Here is a 24,693-nt window from a genome sequence, read left to right as displayed (position 1 = left end):
TCCCTGTGGATACCTATCTAATACACTTATTGACCTAATTACAATGCTCTGGTACTAACTAATGGGAGATATTAATGGCTGATGTCCTTACAGTAGCAGTGAACATTTGATCAAAAACTAGCTAAGCACTCCTGTCCTGTATATTCTTGATTAAGGCACCGACCTTCCCTGGAGCACAGTTTAAATGAGCACATATATACTAATCACATTATAGACCACAGACATCCGGGAGCTGACTGCATTTCTCCAGTGCCCCAGTACCTCTAAAATAGAGACTTGTTTTAGTAGGAACTAACCACCTAGGTTATGGAATGCCTCCTATACGCTAGTCATCCCTTTAAATCCTTTAGCTCATTTAGATTCTCAAAACAACCCTTTGAGATGTTGGCCAGGACTCCCATTTCATCAAAGAGGAAACTGAGGTTCAAGTCAGGGGGCTATAGTATATTTGGCAGAAATAAAGTGAAGAAATAAGAAATAGGAATCTTTCTGCTATAAACATGGTCCTTACCTTAGATGAGGAGCAAGAAAGAGATTAAGTATGTCCACCAAGCCTGGCAGAGAGCCTTCCCATAGTAAAAAGAACCACCCAACCTGTCACATAATCTAGCACATTTCCTTTATCTCCATTTGAGTGTTAATTTCATACTTTCAATTGACTGCAGAAGATGCACTCTCTTCCTGCTGCCTGACTTGGGACCTCGATGGTCTGCTCTTGCTGCCCTGTCCACACCCAATCCCAGACCACCTCCATCTAGAATTACAGCAAGCCAACGGCTAGGGTTACTGCACTTAGCACTGAAAGGCTGCCTCATTCCAGCCTTTTAGAGCCAGGCAGCTAATCACTCATCACTTGCCAGTTGGCTGGTGTATTTTGGGCTTGCTTTGTTTCTATCAGGGCTGAAAACAAGCAAAGGGTGAGTGGCCATCAGGAATGGAACAGGCAGAGCAGGGCTGGAGGATCTGAGTGACATGGGAATTCAGAGATCCAACATCCCCAGGGTGTAAGGGCTTGTGGGCAGGTGTGAGTGTCTCCACAACTGACACTGTGCATGTGACTAAGGGCCTGTATGTATTGTGCCCAACTGGGATTACTGAGAGCCTACTATGTGCAAGGCATTTTTAAATAGGAACGTCGACACACTTTCGGTCTTTAAGGGAGCCCTACAATAGGGAGATTAAGTGTCCTCCTAATTTACCGCCCCCCCCCCCCCCACAGTCTCAATCAGCCTCTCCAGTCTTCATGAAACATACTCCCATTCACCTTCTCCCCTAGTCCAAGAACCGGGAGTCACCCTGGAGACTCCCCGCCTTCCTTCACCTCTTACATCCGATAAACTGTCACATTGTACACGTGCAATCTCCTTTTCTGTCCCATTTCCATGATCCTAGCTCATCATTCCTCACTTGGACCACTGCAGTAGTCCCCTCCCCGCCTCCACTAGTTTCTCTGACTCCAGGGTCAGCCCCACAACCCACCCCCTCCTCACTGTAGCCAGAGTGATCTCTATAAAATGTGCATCTGACCATGTTGTTTCCCTGCTAGAAATCCTTTGGCAGCTTCCCATGCCTGCGGAATAAAGTCTAAGCTCCCCATGCATTCTGTCACTCTTTCAGTGGACGCTTGATGGGCACTCTCTGTGGCACTATGCTAGGAACGAGTATATAGGCATGAATAAAACAGAAATGGTCTTCGTCCTCAGGAAGCTTGCAAACGAGTAGCAGGGACAAACAAAAGAAACACACAAGAACACAATAACATCAAATTGTGATAAAGAGCTACCCAGTGAAGGAACTGAGGGCTAGAAGACAGAATCACAGTGGGCGCCTACTGGAGACCAGGCATGCAGGGAAGGCATCTCTGAAAACTGAAGGCTGAGTAGGAGGCAGTCAAGAGTGGGCAGAGTGTAAAAGAGCATACTGGGTTTTAGAAACTGAAGGAAGGTCGTGTGGCTGTACAGTGATGAGCTAGGGGCAGACGCACAGAGAATTTGGGGAGGTTGCAGGGGCAGATCGTGCCTTGTAGGCCATGGGGAAGGGTTTGGATTTCACTCCAAGTACACTGGAAAGCCACTGAAGGCTTTTAAGCAGTACGTAACTCGGTCTGACTTACATTTTCGGAAGATGACTCTGGTGGCTGCTTGAAGAATGGCCAGAGGGACACAGGGATAGAAGTAGTGTTATATGCTGATTTGCATCCCCCCCTCAAATTCATATGTTGAAGTGCTAATCCCCAATACCTCAGAATGTGACTTTATTTGGAGAGAGAGTTCTGAAAGAGCTTTATTAAGTTAAAGTCAGTTCCTCAGGGTGGGCTCTATGCCACTATGACTGGTATCCTTATCAGAAGAGGCAATTAGGTCACAGATACACATGCATGGGAGGGAAGACCATGTGAAGACACGGGGAGAAGACGGTCTTCTACACAGGGAGGGAGGCCTCAGAAGAAGCCACTCCTGCCAATGCTATGATCTTAGACTTCCAGCCTCTGGAATTGTGAGAAAATACATTTCTATTGTTTAAGCCACAGATCTGTGGTACTTTCGTTAGGGCAGCTTGAGCAGACTGATACAGGTGGGATGTGTCCTTAAGAGGCCACTGAAGAAGCCAGACTGGGAGAAAGAGGATGGTGGCTCGTTCCAGAGAAGAAGGACGTGAGGAAGCGGGATGATTGCAGAGAGAGCTTACAGCACAATCTACAGACCTTAGTGATGGCCTAGATGTGGGGTGAGGGAGACGGAGGGACAAAGGATGATCAGATCAGGTGGCCTGAGCAGGGGAGGGCGGTGCCCTTGGCAGAGGTGGGAAAGGACTAGGGAGAAACAGGGGTAGGAAAGAAGCAAGGCTCCTTGTCAGACCTCCATGGAACATGGAGTTCCATGCTTTTGGTGACGATGAAGGTAACACTGTCCAGCTGTCCTGGCCCTCCCAAACAAAGTAAGTAACCTAACATGGGGTTTGTAAAACATTAATAGACTTTAGGGGCACCTGGGTGGCTCAGTTGGTTAAGCGTCCAACGAGTGATTTCAGCTCAGGTCATGACCTCACAGTTGTGGGATCGAACCCTATGTCGGGCTCCAGGTGGGGCGTGGAGACTGCTTAGGATTTCTCTCTCACTCTCTCTGTCCCTCCCCTGTGCCCCCCCTCAAAAAAATTTAATAGACTTTAGTTTTTAGAACATCTTTAGATTTGCAGAAAAACTGAACAGACTATACAGAGTTTCCCTGTACCCGTCTCCTCTGCACAGTTTCCCTTACTATTCCAACGTAAGTTTTAAAGCTAAAGGAAACTGTTCCTAGAGTCAAAACAAAACCTATGCATGTCTACTTATGTCTCCGGAACACAGAGAGAGGGAAAACTTCATAGTGATACAAGTGAGCATCACTTGTCTCCAGCTCTCTCTTAACCCCCTCTCCTACCAACTTCCCACTTCTCCTTCCACAGAAATAGTTTTACTTCACTTACACTGACTAACTCCTATTCATGCCTCAAAACTTGGCTCATCTCCTCCTAGTCCTGACCCCTCCTGCTTGGGCTAACAGCATCCTGTGCAGCACACAGGTTATCACTTCCCACCTAGAGGGAGGGAAATGTCCTGTATGAATGCACTCCCCCCACCCGCCATGACACCATAACCAACTGGAGAGAAGGCACCTGCCTTATTATACCTGTATTCCTAGCGCCCAGCACAGCGCTTGGCTACAGTAAATACTCCATAAAATGTGTTTTGACTGTACAGAAAGTGGTGCCGTTGGAAAAAGAAAGAGAACTAAGTGCTCTGGAAATTCAGGACTTAATAAACTCAAAGCCAGTCAGCAGTATGGCCTGCTAATTGCATGTCATAGCCTACCGGGGGAAGAGGAGGCAAATGGCTTATTGCAGAAGGTACTTAGAGGAGGCAGAAGGGCGGACAGTAACAGGAGCTGTTGTCTAACATGTCAGCAAGGGAAGCGCTGGGTGTGTGCTGAGTGCTGAAAGGAAAACGGATCATCTTCTGTGTCCACAGCCCATATCTCTGATCCCTCCATTAGAGTGACATATTGTGTGTGAATGTGAATTTGACATGTAATCTATAGACTTTGGGGTTGAATCTGATTTTGTCCACCTGGTAAGTGAGTGTTGGTTTAATGATCTCTCTTCTCCCTGGAGCTCATAATTCCATTTAAGTGGTAACTGTGTCTTATTAAGCTCTTAGAATCCTTGGAGCTCCTATAGCATCCTCACATTATATACCCTGTGTTATATACTTGTGTTCAACAAATATGTTCTACTCAAGGTTTTCCCATGAACTGGCTAGTGTGACTTTGGAGAAATCGTGTAACTTCTTTGGCCCTCCATTTTCTGTCTGGGGGGCATTGATATGATCTATTCGCCTTCTCCAGAAAACTCGAGGTGGGGGAGGGAGAGCCTGGAAACAAAGCAAGGAGTGTGGAGTAGAGGATCCACCTTCAACACTCTACAATCCAAAACCTTCCCTGCTGCTGGTCTGAGGATTTCCCCTTGATGCTAATCAGATGAGTGCCTCCTTGCTGGCTTCCTTCCCACTCTCCCTCCCTGGTACTGTAAGAACTGTGTGTGTGTGTGTGTGTGTGTGTGTGTGTGTGTTAGGGGGAAGCTTTTCTTTTTTTTATTTTTTTTAATGTTTTTATTTATTTTTGAGACAGAGAGAGACAGAGCATGAGCAGGGGAGGGGCAGAGAGAGAGGGAGACACAGGATCCGAAGCAGGCTCCAGGCTCTGAGCTGTCAGCACAGAGCCTGACGCGGGGCTTGAACTCACGGACTGTGAGATCATGACCTGAGCTGAAGTCAGACGCTCAACCAACTGAGCCACCCAGGCGCCCCAGGAAGGAGCTTTTCTTTATCAGAGATCACTGATGCACAGAAAAAGTACTATGGTTTATATACAATTTAACACAGTTGCTATTTCTATGAGAGAATTATGACTGGTTCAAGTTGTCTCATTTTTAAATACAAATAATAGAATACATAAGGCTATGGAGTACTCTTTAGTTCCATATTATAAGTCAGTTAGTGGATAAAAGGGGAAGTGAGGGAAGAAAGAGGAAGGGAAAGGGAGAGAGGGGAAGGCTGAACAACCTGCAGAGGTTTAGAGAGGAAGGGGCAGAGAGGGAGAGAGGCAGATGGGCAGAGGAAGAGGAGAGATGGGGAGAGGAGGGAAGAGGAAGGTGGAAGGAGAGAGAGAAGAATACATTCTAAAATTCCCATGATAGGCCTGCTGCTCACCAGGGCTGCCATGTCACCATGGGGTTACTTGTTCTTGCTTGCCCACAAGGGTAAGTCTCTAACTCATCACTGTCCACAAGCCAAGTTTTCATCTAGTGATGAAGCTAGCTAGTTAAGTCTAGTTAGTTAAGCTAGCTAGTTAAGCCTAGCTTCTAGTGACTTAAGAATTAAATCCTCTGTGGGAATTTCAGTCAGTTAAGGGACGAATTCTCCAGGCTATTGGGGCAGTGACAAGAACAACCTCTGTACCCGTGCCTGAGGGTGTCAACAAACCCAGTAAGAGAGCTGGAGAGAGCTTGACAGAGGCTAAGTCACTTAGTTATTGCTTAATTTTTCCTGAAACAGTGATTGTCTGGATGTCCTGTAAAGGTGGCCAGCATGTCCATTCAGTGCCGTGTTATTCGGGGAGTACAGGAATTTGTAGATGTCTGTGGTACCTACAGGTTTGGTTGTGTGGGTTGTTCACTGAACAAGGGTGCTCAGTCCAAGAGACACCCATATCTACCAATCAGGCCAAGCACCTGGCAAAGCCATGTACACTTGGAGGAAGCAATGGCTTTTTCCAATTTGCCCAAAGGCTTCAATGGCCCCGTGTGACCCTGAATCCATTCAGAGCAAATCTGTTATTTATCTGAAAAAATTCTGAGAGACTGTGAGCCGCTCTGGAGGCTGGATATGCACTTGGGCTCCAATACCACCAAGATGGCAGTGGGAGAGGAGGGTGGGCTGCCTCAACCTTCACCCCCATTTTATGTTTGCTCTATGGCTTGATCCTCATCACATTCCTGTGGGGGAGACGAGGCAGATGTTTCCCACTGTCACATGGCCACTGTTGCTAAGAGAGACTGAGACCTACTCAACAGCACACAAGATAAGTACATCTGGGAACTTAGCGCAATACCAGGCATAGGAGCATCAATGAACAAAGAACTGTGGATGCTAAGAATAGACATCAGTTTTATAGACTCTGAGTCAGATGCTCTTGCTGACTGTCTGAAGAGGAATTTGGGGCTGATGCCAAGTCCCTCTCCTACTCTAATTTTGGTCACTGTCAAGCATGGGTGGGTCTTTCTTAAAGGACTAGAAGGGGTGGAGGACCCAGAAAATCCAGCTCTTTTCTCAGTCCAGGGAAGCCTGGGAGACTTATGCACCTCTGAAGCCTGATTCCACATGGCCTTGGGTCGCTAGCCAACACCAGATCCTGCAGACAGGTCCTTGGAGTGCCTGAAAGGGCTGTGCATTTCCCTGTGACCACTAGAGGGCGCAGGCAGTGCACTGCATCATGGGATCAAGCTGCTAAACAGACGGGAATCAGAGCGAGAGCCAGGGTAGGGAGGCAGTTCTTAGAGGAGAGACTTCACCAAGAGCAGTTGTGGAGGAGCAAGTGGGTATCCAAATGAAGCAGCCAACACTTACCCGGTGTGTCTCAAAGCCGGTGTTTCTGCAGAAGGCAAATAAATCCATTCAATCCTCTGCTCTGATACTAGCTGAGTAACCTTAAGCAAGTTAAACTGAACCTCAGTTTACTCATCTGTAAAATGGACCTACTATGACTTGGGGTTGCAGAGTTGCCATGAGCCTTCTAGACTGTCTAGTCTAAACACTGGCACTTGGGCAGCTGGACTATGGATCATTATAATAAAAATCCCACTATGTTTCTAGACTCCCAGGAATTCTGAAAAGATTTTTGAGCCCTAGAGAGAGCCCCTGAAGAGATTCTGAACTGTAACTTCCTGCAGGAGGTTGTGTTCCTCCCAAGCAGTCACACGTTATTAAAGTGTGTGTGCTCACAACCTCGGAGGTATTTTTTGTTTACATTCCCAAGAGACACTGTTGTACAGCATTAAACACAAATTGGGGGTATGCAGAGTGCAGAGCTGGGAGAGGGGATGTGGGGAAGGAAACCAGCCAGAGAGGAAAAAGGGCTGGGAATGGCTGTGGGGACAGAACATTGAAAAAAGGGAGTCCGTGAAATACAGTGGGGGGAACGCTGGATTGGACACTGTCAGAAGGCCACAAAGAGGAGGGGTGACCTGGGACACTGTAAGACGTTCTCCCCTCTGGGATCATTTTCTCATCCTTAAAATGGGGAGGTTGGGCTGATATCCTTCGAGCTCTGACATTTTCTCATTTCACATGGGAAGCAGGAAGAGAATCCCAAGGGAAGTGGAAACGTGGGACAATGCCAGCATCTGCTCCTAGTCATATCTCCAGTTCATTGTTTTGTCAAATGTGTACCAAACATCCAGCATGTTCTGGGCGCTGTACTAAGGTGCTGAAAAAAAAAAAACTGAACAGACAAGACAAGTGCTCCTTGTCCTTGAAGCCAATGATCTAGTGAACATAGGGGTCTCTCCCTCTTTTTTTTTTTTTTTTTTAATTTAAACCCAGTTAGTTAACATACAGTGTAGTTTTGGTTTCAGGAGCAGAATTTAGTGATTCATCACTTATATGTAATACCCAGTGCTCATCCCAACAAGTGCCCTCCTTAATGCCCATCACCCTTTTGGCTCCTCCCCCCACCAACCTCCCCTCCAGCAACCCTCAGTTTGCTCTCTGTATTTAAGTGTCTCTTACGCTTTGCCTCCCTCTCTGTTTTTATCTTATTTTCGCTTCCCTTCCCCTATGTTCATCTGTTTTGTTTCTTAAATTCCACGAATGAATGAAATCATAGGATATTTGTCTTTCTCTGACTGACTTGTTTCACTTAGCATGACACACTCTAGTCCATCCGTGTTGTTGCAAATGGCAAATTTCATTCTTTTTGATGGCTGAGTAATACGCCATTGTATAGGTGCCTCTCCTCTTATACGTTCATGATGAGAGGGCAGGAAAGAGTTGTTAAAGATTAAGTAGGAGGAGGAAGAGAAGGTACTCTGGGTCTGGCTTTTATTTATTGAGTCCCTCAAGTTTATGCGGTTTGCTGAACATGCACCCAATATCAATCAGGTAATAAATTTTGCCAATGTCTGTGATGCTAGTATTTTAAAGAAGTATATACTTAACTTATATTACCCTTTAAAACTTTCTAAGCATTTTCTCCTAAATTTCATTTATATTTATTTATTTCATTTATATGTACTTCTGTAGGCAATACAAAAAAAAAGCGTAAGATATGATCCTTATCCTCAGGGACCTTAGTTTATTTTTTTTTAAGTTTATTTATTTTGAGAGTGGGGTGGAAGGGTAGAGAAAAAGGGAGAGAGAGAATCCCAAGCAGGCTCCCTGCTGTCAGCACAGAGCCCCATGGAGGGCTCCATCCCACAAACGTGAGATCATGACCTGAGCTGAAACCAAGCATCTGACACTTAACCAACTGAGCTACCCAAGTGTCCTCAGAGAGCTTACTTTATCACTGAGGATGGAGATAATGAGACAATAAATAAAACCACTTGGATCATCCAAACTAAGTTTTGCAGCAGAGACCATTTAATCTATGTTAAGAGAATGTGATACGTAATTGCTATGAGACGTGGGAACTGGAAAAGACTTCATAGTCAGGAGACAGTGGACTTGGGATTAAGAAGCGTGAGAGCTCAGAGGTTCCCCAAGAATGAGCATGGCAGATAAATGGGTTGGGAAGAGGGACAGTAAGAAGACTGTATACATCATCTAAAAATAATGAGACATTTGGTTGATTAGGCATGGTAATGAGGGTTCACCAGTGGTCTTGAGAGTACATTTGATCCTACACGCAATGAGGAGACACAGCATGATTGAGAAAACAAAGGGACCTTTAATTAAGAGGCATGTGAAGAAAAAGAATCTGATGCTAGTGTGAGGATGAGTTTTATCAGCAATCCGCCCACGCCATGTTGACAAATTAGGAAGCTGTTGTAGTATTTAGGCTTTAGAATCAGACTTTGATTTGAACCCTGGAGTCTGTCACTTAAGAACTGGGCAAGTCCTTGGGGCACCTGGGTAGCTCAGTTGTTAAGTGTCTGACTGGCTCAGGTCATGATATTATGATTCGTGAGTTGAAGCCCCATATTAGGCTGTCTGCTGTCAGCACACGGCCCACTTTGGATCTTCTGTCCCTCTCTCTCTGCTCCTCCCACCCCTCTCAAAAATAAATAAACTGTGTTTTTGTTTTTTGTTTTTTTTTTAAGAACTGGGAAAGTCCTTGAGCAAGGCATTTATACTCTCAACTTTTGATTTCTTAACCCATAAAATGGAGACCATGGTACTTACTTTGCATGCTGGTTACCACATTAAATGGGTCAGGATATGCAAAGCCCAGTGCCTGAAATGTATTAGGTTCTCCCGCTCCTTCTGCTCTACGTGAAGATATTTAGGGAAATCACTCGTTGACTGATTCCAACCAAAGAGACAAGAAAAAGTAAAGGTGATGCCATTGGCAGAAGTTGAGATGTGAGTAGTCTGGGGACATGGTAATAAACTGGAGATGACAATGGCACAGGTACAAGTAGAATTATTCCCAAAGCATGTGAAAATAGAACATCAGAGGGAGACCAAGCTAAAGCTGTAAATTCGGGGCTCCTAAGTATAAAAGTGATCATTGACGCTGGATGTGCTGACAAGCTTTAGGACAGCAAGAGTGTAGAAGAGCTTGGAAGGTTCCATTAAGTGGAGCTAGAGAAGGAAGAAGAATGACTACTCAAAGAGAAAAAAAAGTGATCAGGACAGTACAGGGTGTCAAAACCACAATAAGACTTTCCAGAAAAAAAGTCACTATGCAAAACACTAAAGATAGGTAATAAAGCACAAACCTGAGGAGAAGTCATTTGATCTCAAAGAATGAGTCTTAGATAGTTAAGGAGGAAATTACAGGACTTAACTCCTCGAGAGTGCTAGAAAAGGTAATCAGGTATCAGGGAAAGAGTTGAACCAGTTGACCACAAACGTAACTTCCAACTGAGCATCAGTACCCCCCACATGGGAGGTAAGCATCATGCAGGCTGAAGGAAAGGGAAGGAGATGGTGAAGACATGTATTCACAAATCTGACCCAAAATGGGGAGGAAAGATATTTGAGGAAGGGGTACCAGTGTCAAGAGAAGACAATATGGCAAGATTGCAACATGTTTCAGGGTGAAAGGAAAGAAGACGGAGAATACCGAATTATAAGGTGGGGGAGGGGAGCCCTGAGAACTCAGAAGAAGAAGCATTGTTTCTAGAAGTAGGAAAGAAAATATATCAAAGCTTTAAGGGGTAGTGTTACTTTAGAAAGAATGGATGCTCATCAGGGAAATACAAATCAAAACCACCATGAGATACCCCCTTACACCTGTCAGAATGGCTAACATTAACAACTCAGGCAACAACGGGTGTTGGCAAGGATGCAGAAAAAGAGGATCTCTTTTGCCCTGCTGGTGGGAAGGCAAACTGGTGCAGCCACTCTGGAAAACAGTATGGAGGTTCCTTAAAAAATTAAAAATAGAACTACCCTATGACCCAGCAATTACACTACTAGGCATTTATCCAAGGGATACAGGTGTGCTGTTTCAAAGGGGCACATGCACCCCCATGTTTAAGCAGCACTATCAACAATAGCCAAAGTATGGAAAGAGCCCAAATGTCCATCAATGGGTGAATGGATAAAGAAGATGTGGTATACATATACAATGGAGTATTAGTCAGCAATCAAAAAGAATGAAATCTTGCCATTTGCAACTACATGGATGGAACTGGATAGTATTTTGCTAAGAGAAATTAGTCAGTCAGAGAAAGACAAATATCATATGACTTCACTCATATGAGGACTTTAAGAGACAAACAGATGAACATAAGGGAAGGGAAACAAAAATAATACAAAAACAGGGAGGGGCACAAAGCATAAGAGACTCATAAATATGGAGAACAAACTGAGGGTTACTGGAGGGGTTGTGGGAGGGGGGATGGGCTAAATGGGTAAGGGGCATTAAGGAATCGACTCCTGAAATCATTGTTGCACTATACGCTAATTTGGATGTAAAGTTAAAAAATAAAATTAAAAAAAAGAAAGAACGGATGCTTATTCCTCTGAAGATGAATAAAAACATAAATTGAGGAGAGCCGCACCCATGCGGGACAGCCTCCCAGTGGGCCTCAGCCTTCTCAGAAGAGTAGGGGAAGATGAAGATTTAAATATTCAAAGGCTTAGGAGGAGGGGACCACGTTGAGGAATACACCAGAATAGACCAGCACAGAAGAAATGGGAGAGCTAGAGAACAGCCACTGAAGAATGGCCAGGAGGCAGAGAATAGTCAAAGAAACTGAGGCTATTTCACCCGGAGAAGAAGCAAAGTCAATGGCTGGCTTCAAATATTTGAAGAACTGACACGCAGAAGGAGTGGACATCTGTGGGAATTGGAGGAACAGCTGAGGGAAGCTGCAGGAGGAGGATTTCATGTGAACAGAAGGCAGAACTCCCTCACACATAGGGAGTAGAGAGGCGAGTGGTTCCCCCATGGGTGCTGTCCAGGAGACACGGACAGTTACGTGCCCAGGATCACATCAGGATTCAGCATCAGAAAAGAGATGGACTTTGGCAATTTCTAAGGCCCTTCCTACCAGGACAGCAGAAATCTGTGCTGGATCTATAGGTATGTAACAAATTTAAAGAATCTCATGGCTGAAAGAATCTCAAAGCTTAAAAGTCATCTAATCCAATAACCAATTTGACTCTTGAGCCCCTTTTTTAGAGGCTCACTGAATGATCAGGGACTGTAAAACCCACCCAAACTAAGCCTGAATCCACCAGTAGCCACTGGGGGTACTGGGTTTCTAGTTACTTCTCTCATCTGGATAGAGAACTAATCTGTGGACCTCTCAGAGAACTCGAGATGTCTAGATGGTCCAGGTGAAACTTTCATGAGAGGCCTTCTTAATAAGAAGTACATGCAAAATGTTGATGAATCTTATACATAATTTTGAGTCGCTCTTGTTTATTATGTGAAAACCCTGTGTTATTATTCATATTTCAAAAGGATCCTTCACTTTACAAAATAATTCATTTTGGGATACTTTTAGGCAACAAATTCCAGGAATAAACTTAAAAATGTATTCAATTTTTCTCCCTCCCCACAAGCAAAAGGCTCTTTGTACACAACTTTCCAAGAATTTGTGTGTTACACAAAGTGGATTCCACTGTTATTACAACATAACAAACACTTCCTCTGCTTAACTAGCAACAGACAAGTGGTTAATGATCAATTTGGTTCTGTCCAAAGGGAGTCTTCACAGAGGACATCTAATTTGATTCAGAATTTCAAGATCTGCACCAGCCAGGGCTCTGTTTACCCAGGGAAGGGAGATAAAAAACATCAGAAATGGTCTCAGTGGCACAGGCAGAAAGTCCTATTGGGGTTACTGCTGCTTACTAGCCGAGTGGCCTAGAGAAGAGTGGTTCAATGTCTCTCAGCCTCAGTTTCTGCATGTGTAAACAAGGAATACCTAACTCACATGGTTATTCTGAGGATTAGAAAGTCATACACACACACACACACTGACACATAGTAGGCAGTTTCTCTGCTGGCTCCTCAGGACTTACTTTGCTTCTCAGCAAACCGGTGAGGTAGCACACCCAAAGGTTGTTAGTGCCATTTTATACAAGGCAGAGCCAAGTTGCAAACTAAAACTGAGCCAGCATAAAACCTGGCTTGTCTGCCATGGCTGTAGCCTGCCTAACAATCTCATCATCTCTTCTGGTGGGATATTCCAATAAATAATAGTAAAGGAAGAGGGGCACTGATTTTAAGAAGGCATAACGTAACAAAGAATTATGGGAAATGGATCACCTCCAAACACATGGCCCCTTCGTAACGCCCTGCTAACCCTGGTCCAGTTTCTAGGGGAGAAGGCTGATTGTGTGGGAAGTCTGCTGGCAAGGGTGGGGTGGTATAAAGGGTAAATTTAAGACCCTTATAACAACTCTCAGTCCACAAGAACCCCTCCAATCATCATCATCACCTTTACCATGGGGAAGTGGCAATTTTCATAATCTTACTTGAAAGTGAACAAAAGCCCCCTTTTAACTACATGCTCAGCACAATGGCTAAAATGAAAAAATTAAGAATTGAGGAGCATGTGGCGCTACTGCCCGTGGGAGAGAAAATAGATGCTGCCAACCTTAGAAAACTGCTTGGTACAATCTGAAAGCTGGTATTCTTTCCCTATGACAAAACGTTTGCACTCCTAGGTATATACTGAATAGAAACATTTACCACAGTCATCAAAAGACATACTAGAACCGCGCTGTCCAATACATATGGCTCTTTATATTTAAATTAATTACAATTTTAATGAAACTAAAAATCTAATTCCTCAGCCAACCACATTTCAAGTGCTCAAGAGCCAAATGTGACTTGTGGCTATCCTACTGGACAACACAGATTGAGAACATTTCCATGTTCACAAAGTTCTATTAGATGCTGTTGGAGAATGTCTGTGCAGACAGTTCTGCAGAAAGTTCTATTGGATCCTGTTCGAGAATGTCTGTAATAGCGCTATTCACAACAAACACCAGAAACCACCCAAAGGCTTATCAGCAGCAGAAAGTATAAATTATTTCTGGTGTATTCATACAATGGGATACTCCAAGATCTACAAGTGCACTCAGCAAGATAGATACATCTCACGAACGAAAGAAGCCAGGCACGTAAGACTACATACTACAGGATTTCGTTTATAGAATGTTCCATATCAGGCACAACTAATCTTTACTGTTAGAAGCCACAACAGTGGCTGCCCTTGGCGGTGGGGATAGTGCCAAGAAGGGAGTCTGTGGGGACCCAGGCGGAAGGAGGAGGGGGTGGGGACCCGTAACGTTCTGTTGCTTCATCCCGGGAATGGTCTCTTGGGAATGTTCGCCGCGTGAAGAGTCAGGGAGCGGTAACACGTCTTTTCTGCATGCGTTTCATACTTCCATACATTTTTCTAAACGCCTTGTCAGAAAACTTTGCTGTTATTAATGTTACCGACAGGCTGGGTTAAAAAAAAAAAAAAAAAAAGCGCGTCCTGTTCGCAAAGCAAATGTGGCTTTGGGCTCAGTGCCCCCTCCCGCACAGAACTCTCCGGACTCCCTCCCGAGGCCTTCTGGATCCGCCGCACCCTCCCCGGGGTATCCTACCTGGGCTACCAGGGAGCATGGTCGGGACGGCCGGCTGCGCAGGTTTGGGCGGTCACCGCGAGGGGCGGCCAGGCTCTCCCGGGGCTCGCGGGTGCGCTCCCGCACTTGGCCGGTCCGGGAGGCGGCGCCCGGCCCCGCGGCACCTGCGCTGCCCGCCGCCGGTCGGAGGATCCTCCCCCTTCGCGCCCGGACCTGCCGCGGACGAGCGCTGAACTCCGGTGTTGGGAGAATCCGCCGGCCTCCCAGCGCTCGGGCCCTCGAGTCGGGAGAAGGCGCCCGGGAAGTCCGCTGCGGGGCCCTGAGCCCTAAACGCCGGAGGCGGAGGCTGCGAGAGAGGCCCCGAACCAACCCGGGCCCCGCACGCGCCTTTCTCCCGGGAAGCGCCCGCCCACACTGCCCCACCCTTGCGGGGTGGCGCGGCCCCGCGTCCTGCTGGCGGCGCCCGGGAACAGCGGGGCGCGGGACACCGGGGAAGCCCTGCCCTGCCGAGAGGAGCCGGGTTTCCCCTCCCGACTCTTCCTGCCACGCACTGAGGAGCTAGAGGGGGGTCGCCGCTCGGCCGCAACCTCCTTTCACCTTCCCCTTCAGTCGAATTCCCCAAACCCAGCCAAGGTCCAAGCCTCTTCGAAGCTCTCCGAGCCCTGCAGGCCCCGCCGGGCCCCGCCTGCCCGTGGTGACGCGCGCCTGCGGTGTTGGGGTGGCAAATCCTCCCGCCTGCCGCGCTCCCCCTGAGGACCTGCGAATGCCGCAAAGGCAGAACAGAGTCCTGGGCTTCTAAGCATGCACAACAGCTAGCTCTGGCCTGGCCTACGCCGTTGATGCATACCAGACACTGTGCTAAGTTGCTTTTACAAGGATCACTTCATTTAATTTCCAAAGCCAAGGTGATTGGCACATAAGTGTTTACATATATAAACATTCATTTGATTGCACACTTATTTGTGTGTTGTGCTTCGGTAAAAGAAAAACCTAGGAGAGAAGTGTTACAAGTATACCCACTTTATGGTGGGGGGGGGGGAATCTAAGGTTCAGAGTGCTCTTAACTTATTCAAGTCTCTACGACTGGTTGTGGTGGTACTGAGATTAGAATGGAGAAAACCTGGCTCCGGAGCCTAGCTCTTACACCCCTTCAAGATGAGGCTTTGCAGAAAAAAGTTGCTGGCCTTAACCTATTCCACCTCTCTCACCAGTAGTACCTACCCGCTTCTTGAGCCCAGTGTGGTACCAGTCATGGGCAGGGAGGGATTATCCATACATTCAGGGAAGTAAGGAGAGTTTGAGCCAGAAGTGACTTCTAAAATCATATGATCTATCCTTCTCTGCTTTAGAGCTCAGAAACCAGAACCCCAAGGGATGACTCACTTCACCTGCTCAGAGTCTCACAAAACAATTGAAAGAAGCAGCAATTTGGGCTGGGAGAGGATATGTCTTTTCCCTGCAGAGGGAGAGGGAGCTCAGAGGGAGGTAGCTGTGTTGGTCAAGGGTTGTCACCCTTTGATGGCCAGGGCCCTAGAACCCTAGCAACTAGCAGTAAGGAAATCCTTCGGCGAAGAGATGGGAGCTATTTATACGCGGGGACTTCAGGCTCTGGAGAAGAGTAGGGAGTAGAGAGGGAGGTGGTTCAGTCTGACTTAAGTATCTCGAGACACGCAATCTTTGTGGAAGCCAATCCATAGAACCAACTCTGTTTCCTCTACCACAGTCACACGCCTCTTTTCCAAACAGGGAGGATGCAGAGTGGAGGAAGATTAACTCGGGCCAGGAGGAAACCGGGCAAGGAAGGTGTGGATCTGGCACTGGGAGCATCTAGAGGCCATGGCCTGCAGGATACAGACTAGGTGGGAGAAAAAGGAGCTGCTTACCTAGGAAACCCCCCGCGGAGTGAGGGCAACTGCTCCTGGAGCCTTGGGTTCCTAGAGTGCAGGCGATGAGATCCAGCCTCAGAAGTGAACACTCCTAGAGTGCAGGGCAGCATCTTGATCACCTACCATACCCTTCGCCTAGCAAATATTAGAGAAGCGGATTGGGTCCCAGATGTAGGTCCCAGATTCATCACACACATCTCGGCTTTCCACCCCTCTCTGCCTGAGTCCTCGCTCTCTTCCCTATCTCCCTGTCCCTCCCATGCCCTAAACTTTGTGCCCTGGTGTGTCAGGTCATCACCAAGTTCTCAGCTTCCTTTCCTAGGGTTTAAACTGTAGGGTGAGGGATGAGAATCTCTTGCAGGAAGCTGGGTCCCCAGGCAGCATTGCAGGGTACAAAGGCAGGACATATCTCTGGGATCTGCATGGGTTGTGTGTCCTCTGCAGGCAATTTCAGGTGTATTGGCCCTGCCCAGGTGGGTCAAGAGTCCAGCTCAGCATTTCCCTTGCAGCCAGGACTCAAGGCCGCAGCTCCACATCACTGGGGCCACTGCATGTGCTAGGGAAAGTGGTGCTTAAGGACACTGGCCCCCTGATCCCCTACTTACTGTGTTATCTGTCCCGGAGGAAAAAGATGTCAACCTGGTCCCCCATGACCTCACTAGGACCTCATGAGGAAGGAGAGAAACAAATAACTCTTTGCAGGACACTATGTTGTGATATTGGAAAGTACCTAAGACTCTGGTGGCATATATGAGGGAGTGATTGCCCCCACTTGGGTGGTTCAGGAAAGAAGCTTGGCCTTGAAGGAGGAGCAAGAGTTCACCAGAAAGACAGGGTGGAAGGTCATTCCATTCCTTACCACCAGGAGGGCGAGTGCAGAGAGGTGGAGGTTACAATGGCAAAGCACTATTAAGACTGGCTTCCCTTTTGTCATTCAGGTATTAACTTAAATGTAATCTCAACTTGGCTTGCTCTGATCATCTACTCCAAAAAAAACCCACTCCCTTCAGCATTTGGTTTTATTCCCTTTTTAAGAATTTATCTACTATTTTTCCATTTACTTGTTTGTTGTCTAACTCCGTCCCCCCCCATGCACACTCTTTAAAATAAACTCCACAAATATAAAATTAAATTAAATTAAATTAAAAACTCCACAGGCCTGTAGACATTGTATTTTTTTTCACCATCCCCAGCATTCAGAACAGTGCAAGTGAACATATATTAACAGGTGCTCAGTAAATACTGTTGGATGGATGGATGGATGGGTCAGTGGTTCCAGGCTACAGGTAGCGAGAAACGTGTTAGGAAGTGAGAATTCCCTCCCCAGCCTTTACCCTAAGCAACTCATGGGAATGTAACAGCTTCAAAAAGAGGGCTCCCTAGGAAGGGGGTTGGGGGCGTCCCGGCGGCTACAGGGGTGGTGGGAGGAGTTGCCCTAGCTCCAGGGAGGCGTAGGAGAGAAGGGAACTGGCGGCAAGGAGGTGAGGGACCGCCAAACTGGTGCACTATAACTCACGCTCAACTCCAGGGTTTTTCTGCCTCGGAAGAGGTGAAGGGAGGGAGGGTCTTCGCCCCTAGGCGCCGCCTTTCCAGCCTCCCGCTAGGCCTCTTTGGACTTGTCCAAGCCTCATCCTGGGCGGTCAGCGGGTTTTGGAGGATTCCCTTGCCTGCCTCCCTCCTTTCCCTCCTTTCCTCCCCTCCTTTTTCTTCATCCACCAGGTCTCTGCAGATTCCCCAACCCGGCGGCCCCGCAGCAGCCAAGCAGCCCCCGCCCCCTCCTGTAAGGGCGAAATTGCTAAACTTGTAGCAATAATGACCCTGCATTCAGGCCGCCGACTCCCGCTGAACGTCTCCGCGCCGCGGCCGGCCGGCCTAATCAGTGAGCCCCTCCCTGCTGCCCGCCCAGCCCCCGTCCCCCCTTGCCGCTCCCTCCCCCAGCGCACAAAAAGTGGGGAACAAAACCCCCGCGCATTTCTCCGTCCCTCTGTTGAGCAGACTGCTACACAAAGCCCCCGCTCTGAGAAGCAATGGGGAGCTCGGGGGGGACGTCAATCCCGACGCGCTGGGGTTTTTGTTCGCGCAGGGGACTTCGCCTTCCTACCACACCTTTTGTTCGGGACTCCAATAAAAAGCCATTCTTTCCGCACCTTCCCGGCCCGGAGCCGTCTTTCAGCGAGGCCCGGCCCCACAATGGCGCGGCGCTCTGAGGCCTCCCCATTCACCCGCCTTGGCACGCTCACAATCGGCCGTGTGGCAGCACAGACCTCGCACAGGCATTCTCCGCAAGTGACAAGGAGCCGCATAAAGCCGCGGCCGCCGGGGGAGAAGGGAGGGCGGCCGAGGGGGAGAACTCGGCCGCGGCGGGGCGCAGCGCCCCTGGGCGCGCTAGAGGCCCCGGCGGCGGCCGCTGAAGGAACCGCCTTCCCGCCGCCTACAGCTGGGCCAGGGGGCGAGGTTTCCTTTTCCCTGGCGACCTTCGAGGTGGGGCAGAGTCTAAGTCTTGGTCTAACGCAGGCCCAAACACTAGCCCAAGCATCTGGGTAAAACTTGTGGGGATTACAAAGCCGGGACCTCAAAAGGCCCTGAGTCTCCGACCTGTCCTCCCACAAGAGAAAAGAGAAATTAATGAACAAAACCAAGAGGACACAGACTTGCAGCCCAGGGGCTGGCCCAGGAGAGGCCAGGCCTGAGATCGCCCAGGAAAGATTGCTTTCCCTTATGCACCTTTTCATTGCCTATCCTTCTCCCCCCGTTTAAAGGATCCCTCTCCACTTTGGGGAGCGAAACAAAGTCTGCAACCAACGGTTTGGAAATATTGCACCTTGTTTATTGACTCCTGTAGTGTATGGCAGCGGGTGTGTACACGGCGTGTGGATATAGTTATAGATATATTATATGTGCTGAATACAGAATATGAAACAGAAAGGAAACCTGGTAACACCTCCGGTGGGCCACCAGCTCCCGGATTTGTTCAGACCCCCTAATGTTTGATCATGCCTCGCTTGTTTATCTCGCAGAGTTCTACCCCCTGACAATCCGGAGATCCAGGCCGAGGTATCTGCTGCGGAGGGCAGGCGGTTGGGAAAAGGAAAACTGACTGTGGTGTGGCGCTCCGAGCCGCAAAAGGGGCAGAGGGGTGGGTAAGGCTTGGGGATTTCTCAAGCCACGACACCCATTTTTCGCTCCTTCATGCCTTTTTTTTTTTTTTTTTTTTTTTTTTGTCCTTGGGTTTTCTGCCGTCATTTCGCGGAAGCCGCGGGAAGGCCAAGGGGAAAGAAGGCCTTCTTGGTTTGGGAGAACCAAACGGCAGCCAGAGTCCCAGCCTCTCGCACTCACTTCGGGGCCAGAATCGGGGCCATTGTCCTCCCGGCACCCAGCCGGAGTTTCTGCCTCACAGACAGTCTCCGCGACCGGTCTCGGGCATCCTCCTCGCCCCTCATCCCCCTTCCCCAGGCTCCGCTTGAGCTGTGCTCACGGATCGAGACGTGTCTTTTGTTGTTGTTTTGTGTGGCTTTTTTTTTTTTTTTTAACGAGGGGACCTGGCCCTAAGGTCCAACCTTTCTCGCGCTTCAGTCCCGCGGTGCCAGGCTGCAGTGGGGCGACTGCCGCGTGACCAGCCGCGTGCCTACCAGGCCCGGATGCCCTGCAAGGTGCCCTGCGCGCAAGCAGCCCCGGTCGCCGCACCCTGGTGCAACGGCTGCGCGCCGCCGCCACCGCCAAAGCCGCCTAGGTTGCTCACGTTCACAAAGGGGCCGCCTCCGGCAGCGCTGCAGGCGGGCTGCATGGCCGCGGCCGCCGCGGAGGCCCCGCCGCCGCCGCCGCCGCCGCCGCTGCCGCCTGCCGGGTACGCACAGCCGTAGCTGCCGCTGTAGGCCGCCGCGGCGGCGGCGGCGGCAGCGGCGGCGGCGGCGGCAGCGGCCGAGTTCCCATAGCCATAGGCGGGGAAGCTGTTGTAGGAGTAGGCGCCCGCACCCACGCTGTAGGGCGCGCCGTAGGCTTGCGCGCCCGGCGTGACGCACGGCTTGCCGTCCCGCACCAGCACAGGCACTGCCACGCGGCGCGGTGGCGGCGGGGGTGCGTGCGCGCCCAGCTCCAGAGACTTGTCCTGCCGCTGTCTCTTGCACTTGTACCTGCGGTTCTGGAACCAGATCTTCACCTGCGTGGACGTGAGCTTCAAGCTGCTGGCGAGGTGCTCGCGCTCGGGCGCCGACAAGTACCTCTGCTGCTTGAACCTGCGTTCCAGCTCGAAGACCTGGGCTTGCGAGAAGAGGACCCGGGGCTTCCGGCGGCTGCGTGGCTTGGGTCTCTCGCTCTCCTCCGCCGCCTTACAATCCCCGGCCGCCTCCAGAGGCTTCTTCAGCTGGCAGCTTTCTGCGGAAGAAGCAAAACAACAGCGTCCCTTAGCAGTTCCCAGCCTAACCGCGGTTCCTATCCCAGCGCACTGTGGCCCTTTGGGCGGCAGCGCGGAGCATGCGGTAGTAAATGCCTGGACTTTCTGGAAAGTTTGTGGCTGCTGGCGCCATGGGACCCCGCGACATCCCAACCACCCTCAGAACGCCCTTAGAGGGTGGAGGCACGTTCCATGGGGAGGGGTAGTTCGCCTTTATTTAGAACTTGAGCATCAGCGAGAAAGAGATTACTCTGTATTAAACGTGCGGCTCGTCGTGCTAATGACTGTTTTCAGGATGAAAGCTTGCAACTATATCATAACTATAGAGTATTTGCAAGCTTGTTAGCCTTCCACTATGTTAAGGATAGTCAAAGGTGTGAAGCATGTTGGTATTTGGGGGCTGGTGTGAGTTGCGTGAACAATCTTTCTGTTAGAAAATGCTTGAGTGTAACGCTCCTGTATTGCCTAGGAACTTTTTTTTTTTTTTTTTTTTTTTTTTTTTTTGCTTTTAAAAGACAACATGCCCCCGGCTAAATGCGTGACGATGAGTGTGTTACCTTTGAGAGAAAAAAAGAAATTTGATTAACTGATTTAGACCGTATTATGTGGATTTTAGGCCCAGGGGAACTGTCAGGAGTATAGGCCTTGGCTGCTGCCACATCAGACCTCCTCTTGGGAAAGACGTTCTTTGATTCTCTCCCCTCAGAAGCAAACACTTCCTTGGAAGCTATATTCAGTTATCCTGTCTTCCCTACCCAATTCACCTCCCATCCGATGTGAGCAGCAGGGATCTAGGACTACGTTCGGCGCGTTTTTCACTCAGCCTGCAGCCCCACAGCCTGGGACACAAAGCATAACATTATGAATTTTCAAAAAACTCTCCCGTGTGAACATACTGCACACGGGAATGGACTGGGTTCCCACGCACTCGCCCGGACTGTCCCTTCCCTCTCTGCCCGGTGCCTTGGGGTCCAGGACACTGAACTCCAAGCAGAGAAGTGAGGAAATCACTTGGCTGGTCTCTACCAAAGTTCCTGCGCCCTGCCAACACAACCTGCTTGGATCATCTTTTTTGGAGAAGAGGGGACCTCTGTCCCGGCCTCAAAGAGCTCGTCTCATGCTAGGGGGAAAAGAGGAAGAGGCTCAAGCTGTCTCTCTAGCTGCTGGATCCTGACTACTGAACCCGTGTTGCTTATCGGCCTCAGGGCAGCAATTACTTTCCCTTCCTTCCCTTGGGGGCTTGCATCGCCTCTCCTCTCCGGGAGGCGGGAGGCGTAGTTGTCGGGGTCACCTCGTCCTTCTCCCTCTGACCCGGCTCGCTCGGCTCGCTCGCAGGCACCTGCGCTTTGCGGAGCTGTCGTTGACCAGGGCGAGGCATGACCCCAGCCAAAGGTTAAAGGGCGGGAAGCACTGCTGACAAGGTTTGTGGGCTGTTTGCGGGCGCTCCGCCATTGCTCCAGATGTGCGGGGGCTTTTCTTTCCCCCTCTACTCACTTTGGCTCCGGTCCCTCACGACCTCGGGCTCCTCTTCATGTTCCTTAGGCCCGCTACACGAGTCTCGCAGGACTGTGTGGACGTAGCTCTGGGGACAGAGCCCCGAGCCCCCGTGGCCATCGGCTGTGGCTAGTGAGTTCAAATAGGACAGTTTGTCGCCCTCTTCTTCCTCGTCTTCTTCCCCTCCGTCAGAAAATTGAGTCCCCTCGGTGGCGGCCAGCATGCACGGTGCGGAGTGGAAGTGGTGCTCCAAGTCCGCCTGCAAGTGCGCGCCGTGGAAGTGCTGTTGCTGCTGCTGCTCCAGATTCAAAATGTCTTTGACTGAGAAAGGGGTGGAGGTGACCGGGCTTGGTAACATCATCAGGGCCACTTAATTGTCCAGTCCAAATACTCAATAAATCCCGGCGGGGGCGGGGAAGTAGTGCAGCGGCTCCAGCTCTCCTTCTGGACTCTGCCGCTGCTGCCGAGTCGGGTTTTTGACAGACGCGGTCCCGCTCCAGTCTAAATCGCCTCCATTGGCCCGGACCTGGGGGTCTGGGTTTTGTTACAGCCACTGCAGGGACTGGAGCCGGGGCTGCGAAGCCTGTGTCCGGGGGTCGTGCGTCACGTCGGGGGCGGGGCTCTCGCCTCGGCCTCCCTCCGCATTGGCTCCGGCTCATGTGGACCACGCCCCCCGCATCCACTGTGTGAGGTGCTGTGGCGCTACCAGAAATAAAGGACTAGTATAGAGTCGTGAAGTCCAAGTCGTTGTGGGTAAGGCTGCAATGCCCCGGGTGCCCGAACTACCGATTCCCGCCCCGCCTGGCTGTACCTTCCCGGCCGGGGCCAGTTCTGGGAGGCTTCCTGTCCATGAGCCAACTGCCAGGAAGAATGGCCCAGGAGCGTGGCTTTTCCCAGCTGCTATGGGGCAAGAAAACTTCCTGGCCCATAAATACCGGCCACAGGATTCCCAAGAAGACGGATTGTTTTGTATATCTATGGATGGGCAACTTGTCTGTTCCCGACTTGTTGACTTTGCTTAAGCTGTTCCCTCCACTTGGAACGTCTTCCTTGCCCTTGTTTCCATGAATGGAAAGCTGTTCTCCAAGGCTCTGCTCAAATACTACCTCTCCGAGGAAGCGCTCCCTGATCGCCTAGCCGGAAGTCATCCCTCCCGCATCTGAACTCGCAGCGCGTGTTAGTAAAGGACGTTCGTGTCACTTATCACTTCTCACCCAGTAGTATATATTGCCGGCCTGGTGGCCCTGGGTAAACTATGAGCCCCTGAAGGAAAAGTCTCCGTTGTATTTCCCCTTGTAGCCCTTGCAGCTGCCGCGCGAAGCAGGTATGTGAGAGACAGGAGGATGGAGTTGTTAGTAAACTTGGTTGTCTGACCGCTCTTGGTTCCAATCCTGACGTAGTCAGTGGCCTTGGGCGTTTCTAAGCCTCAGTGTCTTTGCCTACAAAAAGGAGGTAGTAATACTTATTCAGAGGTTGTTGCCAGAGATAAAAGACAAAACATGCCAGGAGTTTAGTGCAGGGCCCCACACATATTAAGTGCTCGGTACATCTCAACTCCCACTATTCTGCATCAGAGATCAATCAGTGTTTGTTGACTGCATTGGTGATGGCGTGGCTGGATTGCTGCACACACTGGGTGGCTTCTTACGATCTTGAGAGCAGTATCTGTGACCCAGCCATGGATGCCTTCTTTTCTGCATATTCAAACCGGGAACTTGGATCTAGGCCCTTACCCTCGGAGGCGGCTTTCTAATTTCTCCAACCCATACGCCTTCTGGCGCCCTCGTGTGGCCCTGGTTGTTTTCTGGGCGAATCTGTGGGGTCCCCTGAAGGTCTGGAAACTCCGCGGATCATCTTCTGCACAATAGGCGCTCGCCAGCCACCACGCCAGTGAGGAGCAGCGGGAGCTACTGTGAGGCCCACAGAAAGACCTGGCTCAGCACTGGCCTTGGAAAAAACAGAGACCGGTTCCAGCCCAACCGAGGCGCCCCATATCCGGCCCTGGCCGCCCCAAGCATTTTTTTTTTCTCCGCCAAGATGGTGGGAGACCGGTCTCAGCTGGAAGGGGTGGGTGGAAGGTGCAGGAACTGTGGACAACGCCCCCGGGCGCGGCACACACGGCTAGAGTTGGGGCGAGCCGTGGAGAGCTGTCCTGCGGGTCCCGCTGCGTTGGGAGTTGTGGGTGCCCAAGGCCAAGAAGAGAAAGGCGGGAGGGGAGAGAGGCGGGGCTGTTCGGCAGCCAGCGGAAATGGTGCGGGGAGTCAGCCCCTGGGGCCGCCCGGAGAGCTGGGATGCGGCGCGGGCCACGTGCAGCCGGGAGTACTTAGGGTGGCGGCGGCCCGCGGGTCGGGGGGAGACCCTCTGTGGGAAGAGCCTTGCCGGTGCCTCTCTTCTCAGAATTGAGACTATTGACGTCCCAGGCGGGGCCGGCTTCTCCAAACCAGGCCAGGGGCTGCAGGGAGAAGAATGCACCTGGTATTGCTGCGGATCGCAACCGCTCGGGCGCAAAGATCAAGAGAGAGAGGTGGGGGTGAGTGCGCGGCACTGTGGGGTGGGGGTCCTTGAGGGTGTGCGTCGCGTTGGCAGTCAAGCCTAAAAGAAGGAAGCTGCGCTCCAGCCCCACTCCTCCA

The 24,693-nt window shown here is 50.1% G+C and overlaps 1 protein-coding gene and 1 long non-coding RNA gene across 2 annotated transcripts in view; both read right to left on the bottom strand.

Annotated features, from left to right (window-relative positions):
• The window catches only part of LOC123576935, a 56,756-nt gene extending 42,132 nt beyond the window's left edge, over window positions 1–14,624 (bottom strand). The window contains exon 1 of the long non-coding RNA XR_006701645.1: window positions 14,315–14,624. This is a non-coding gene — a long non-coding RNA (uncharacterized LOC123576935). The remainder of the gene's footprint in view (window positions 1–14,314) is intronic.
• A 4,737-nt stretch (window positions 14,625–19,361) lies between these two features.
• On the bottom strand, window positions 19,362–22,619 carry NKX2-3 (NK2 homeobox 3). The gene is made up of 2 exons (XM_045438531.1): window positions 22,064–22,619; window positions 19,362–20,550 (listed from the first exon to the last, which is right to left on the bottom strand). Exons 1-2 carry the CDS (start codon window positions 22,422–22,424, stop codon window positions 19,805–19,807), a joined length of 1,107 nt encoding a protein of 368 aa, XP_045294487.1. The 5' UTR covers window positions 22,425–22,619; the 3' UTR covers window positions 19,362–19,804.
• Between the last annotated feature and the right edge of the window lie 2,074 nt (window positions 22,620–24,693).

Source organism: Leopardus geoffroyi, chromosome D2 (genome assembly GCF_018350155.1).
Source record: "Leopardus geoffroyi isolate Oge1 chromosome D2, O.geoffroyi_Oge1_pat1.0, whole genome shotgun sequence".
In the NCBI taxonomy this organism is placed as follows: Eukaryota; Metazoa; Chordata; class Mammalia; order Carnivora; family Felidae; genus Leopardus; species Leopardus geoffroyi.
The sequence above is the reverse complement of the archived record's forward strand: the minus strand, read 5'-3'. Positions and strand labels throughout refer to the sequence as shown.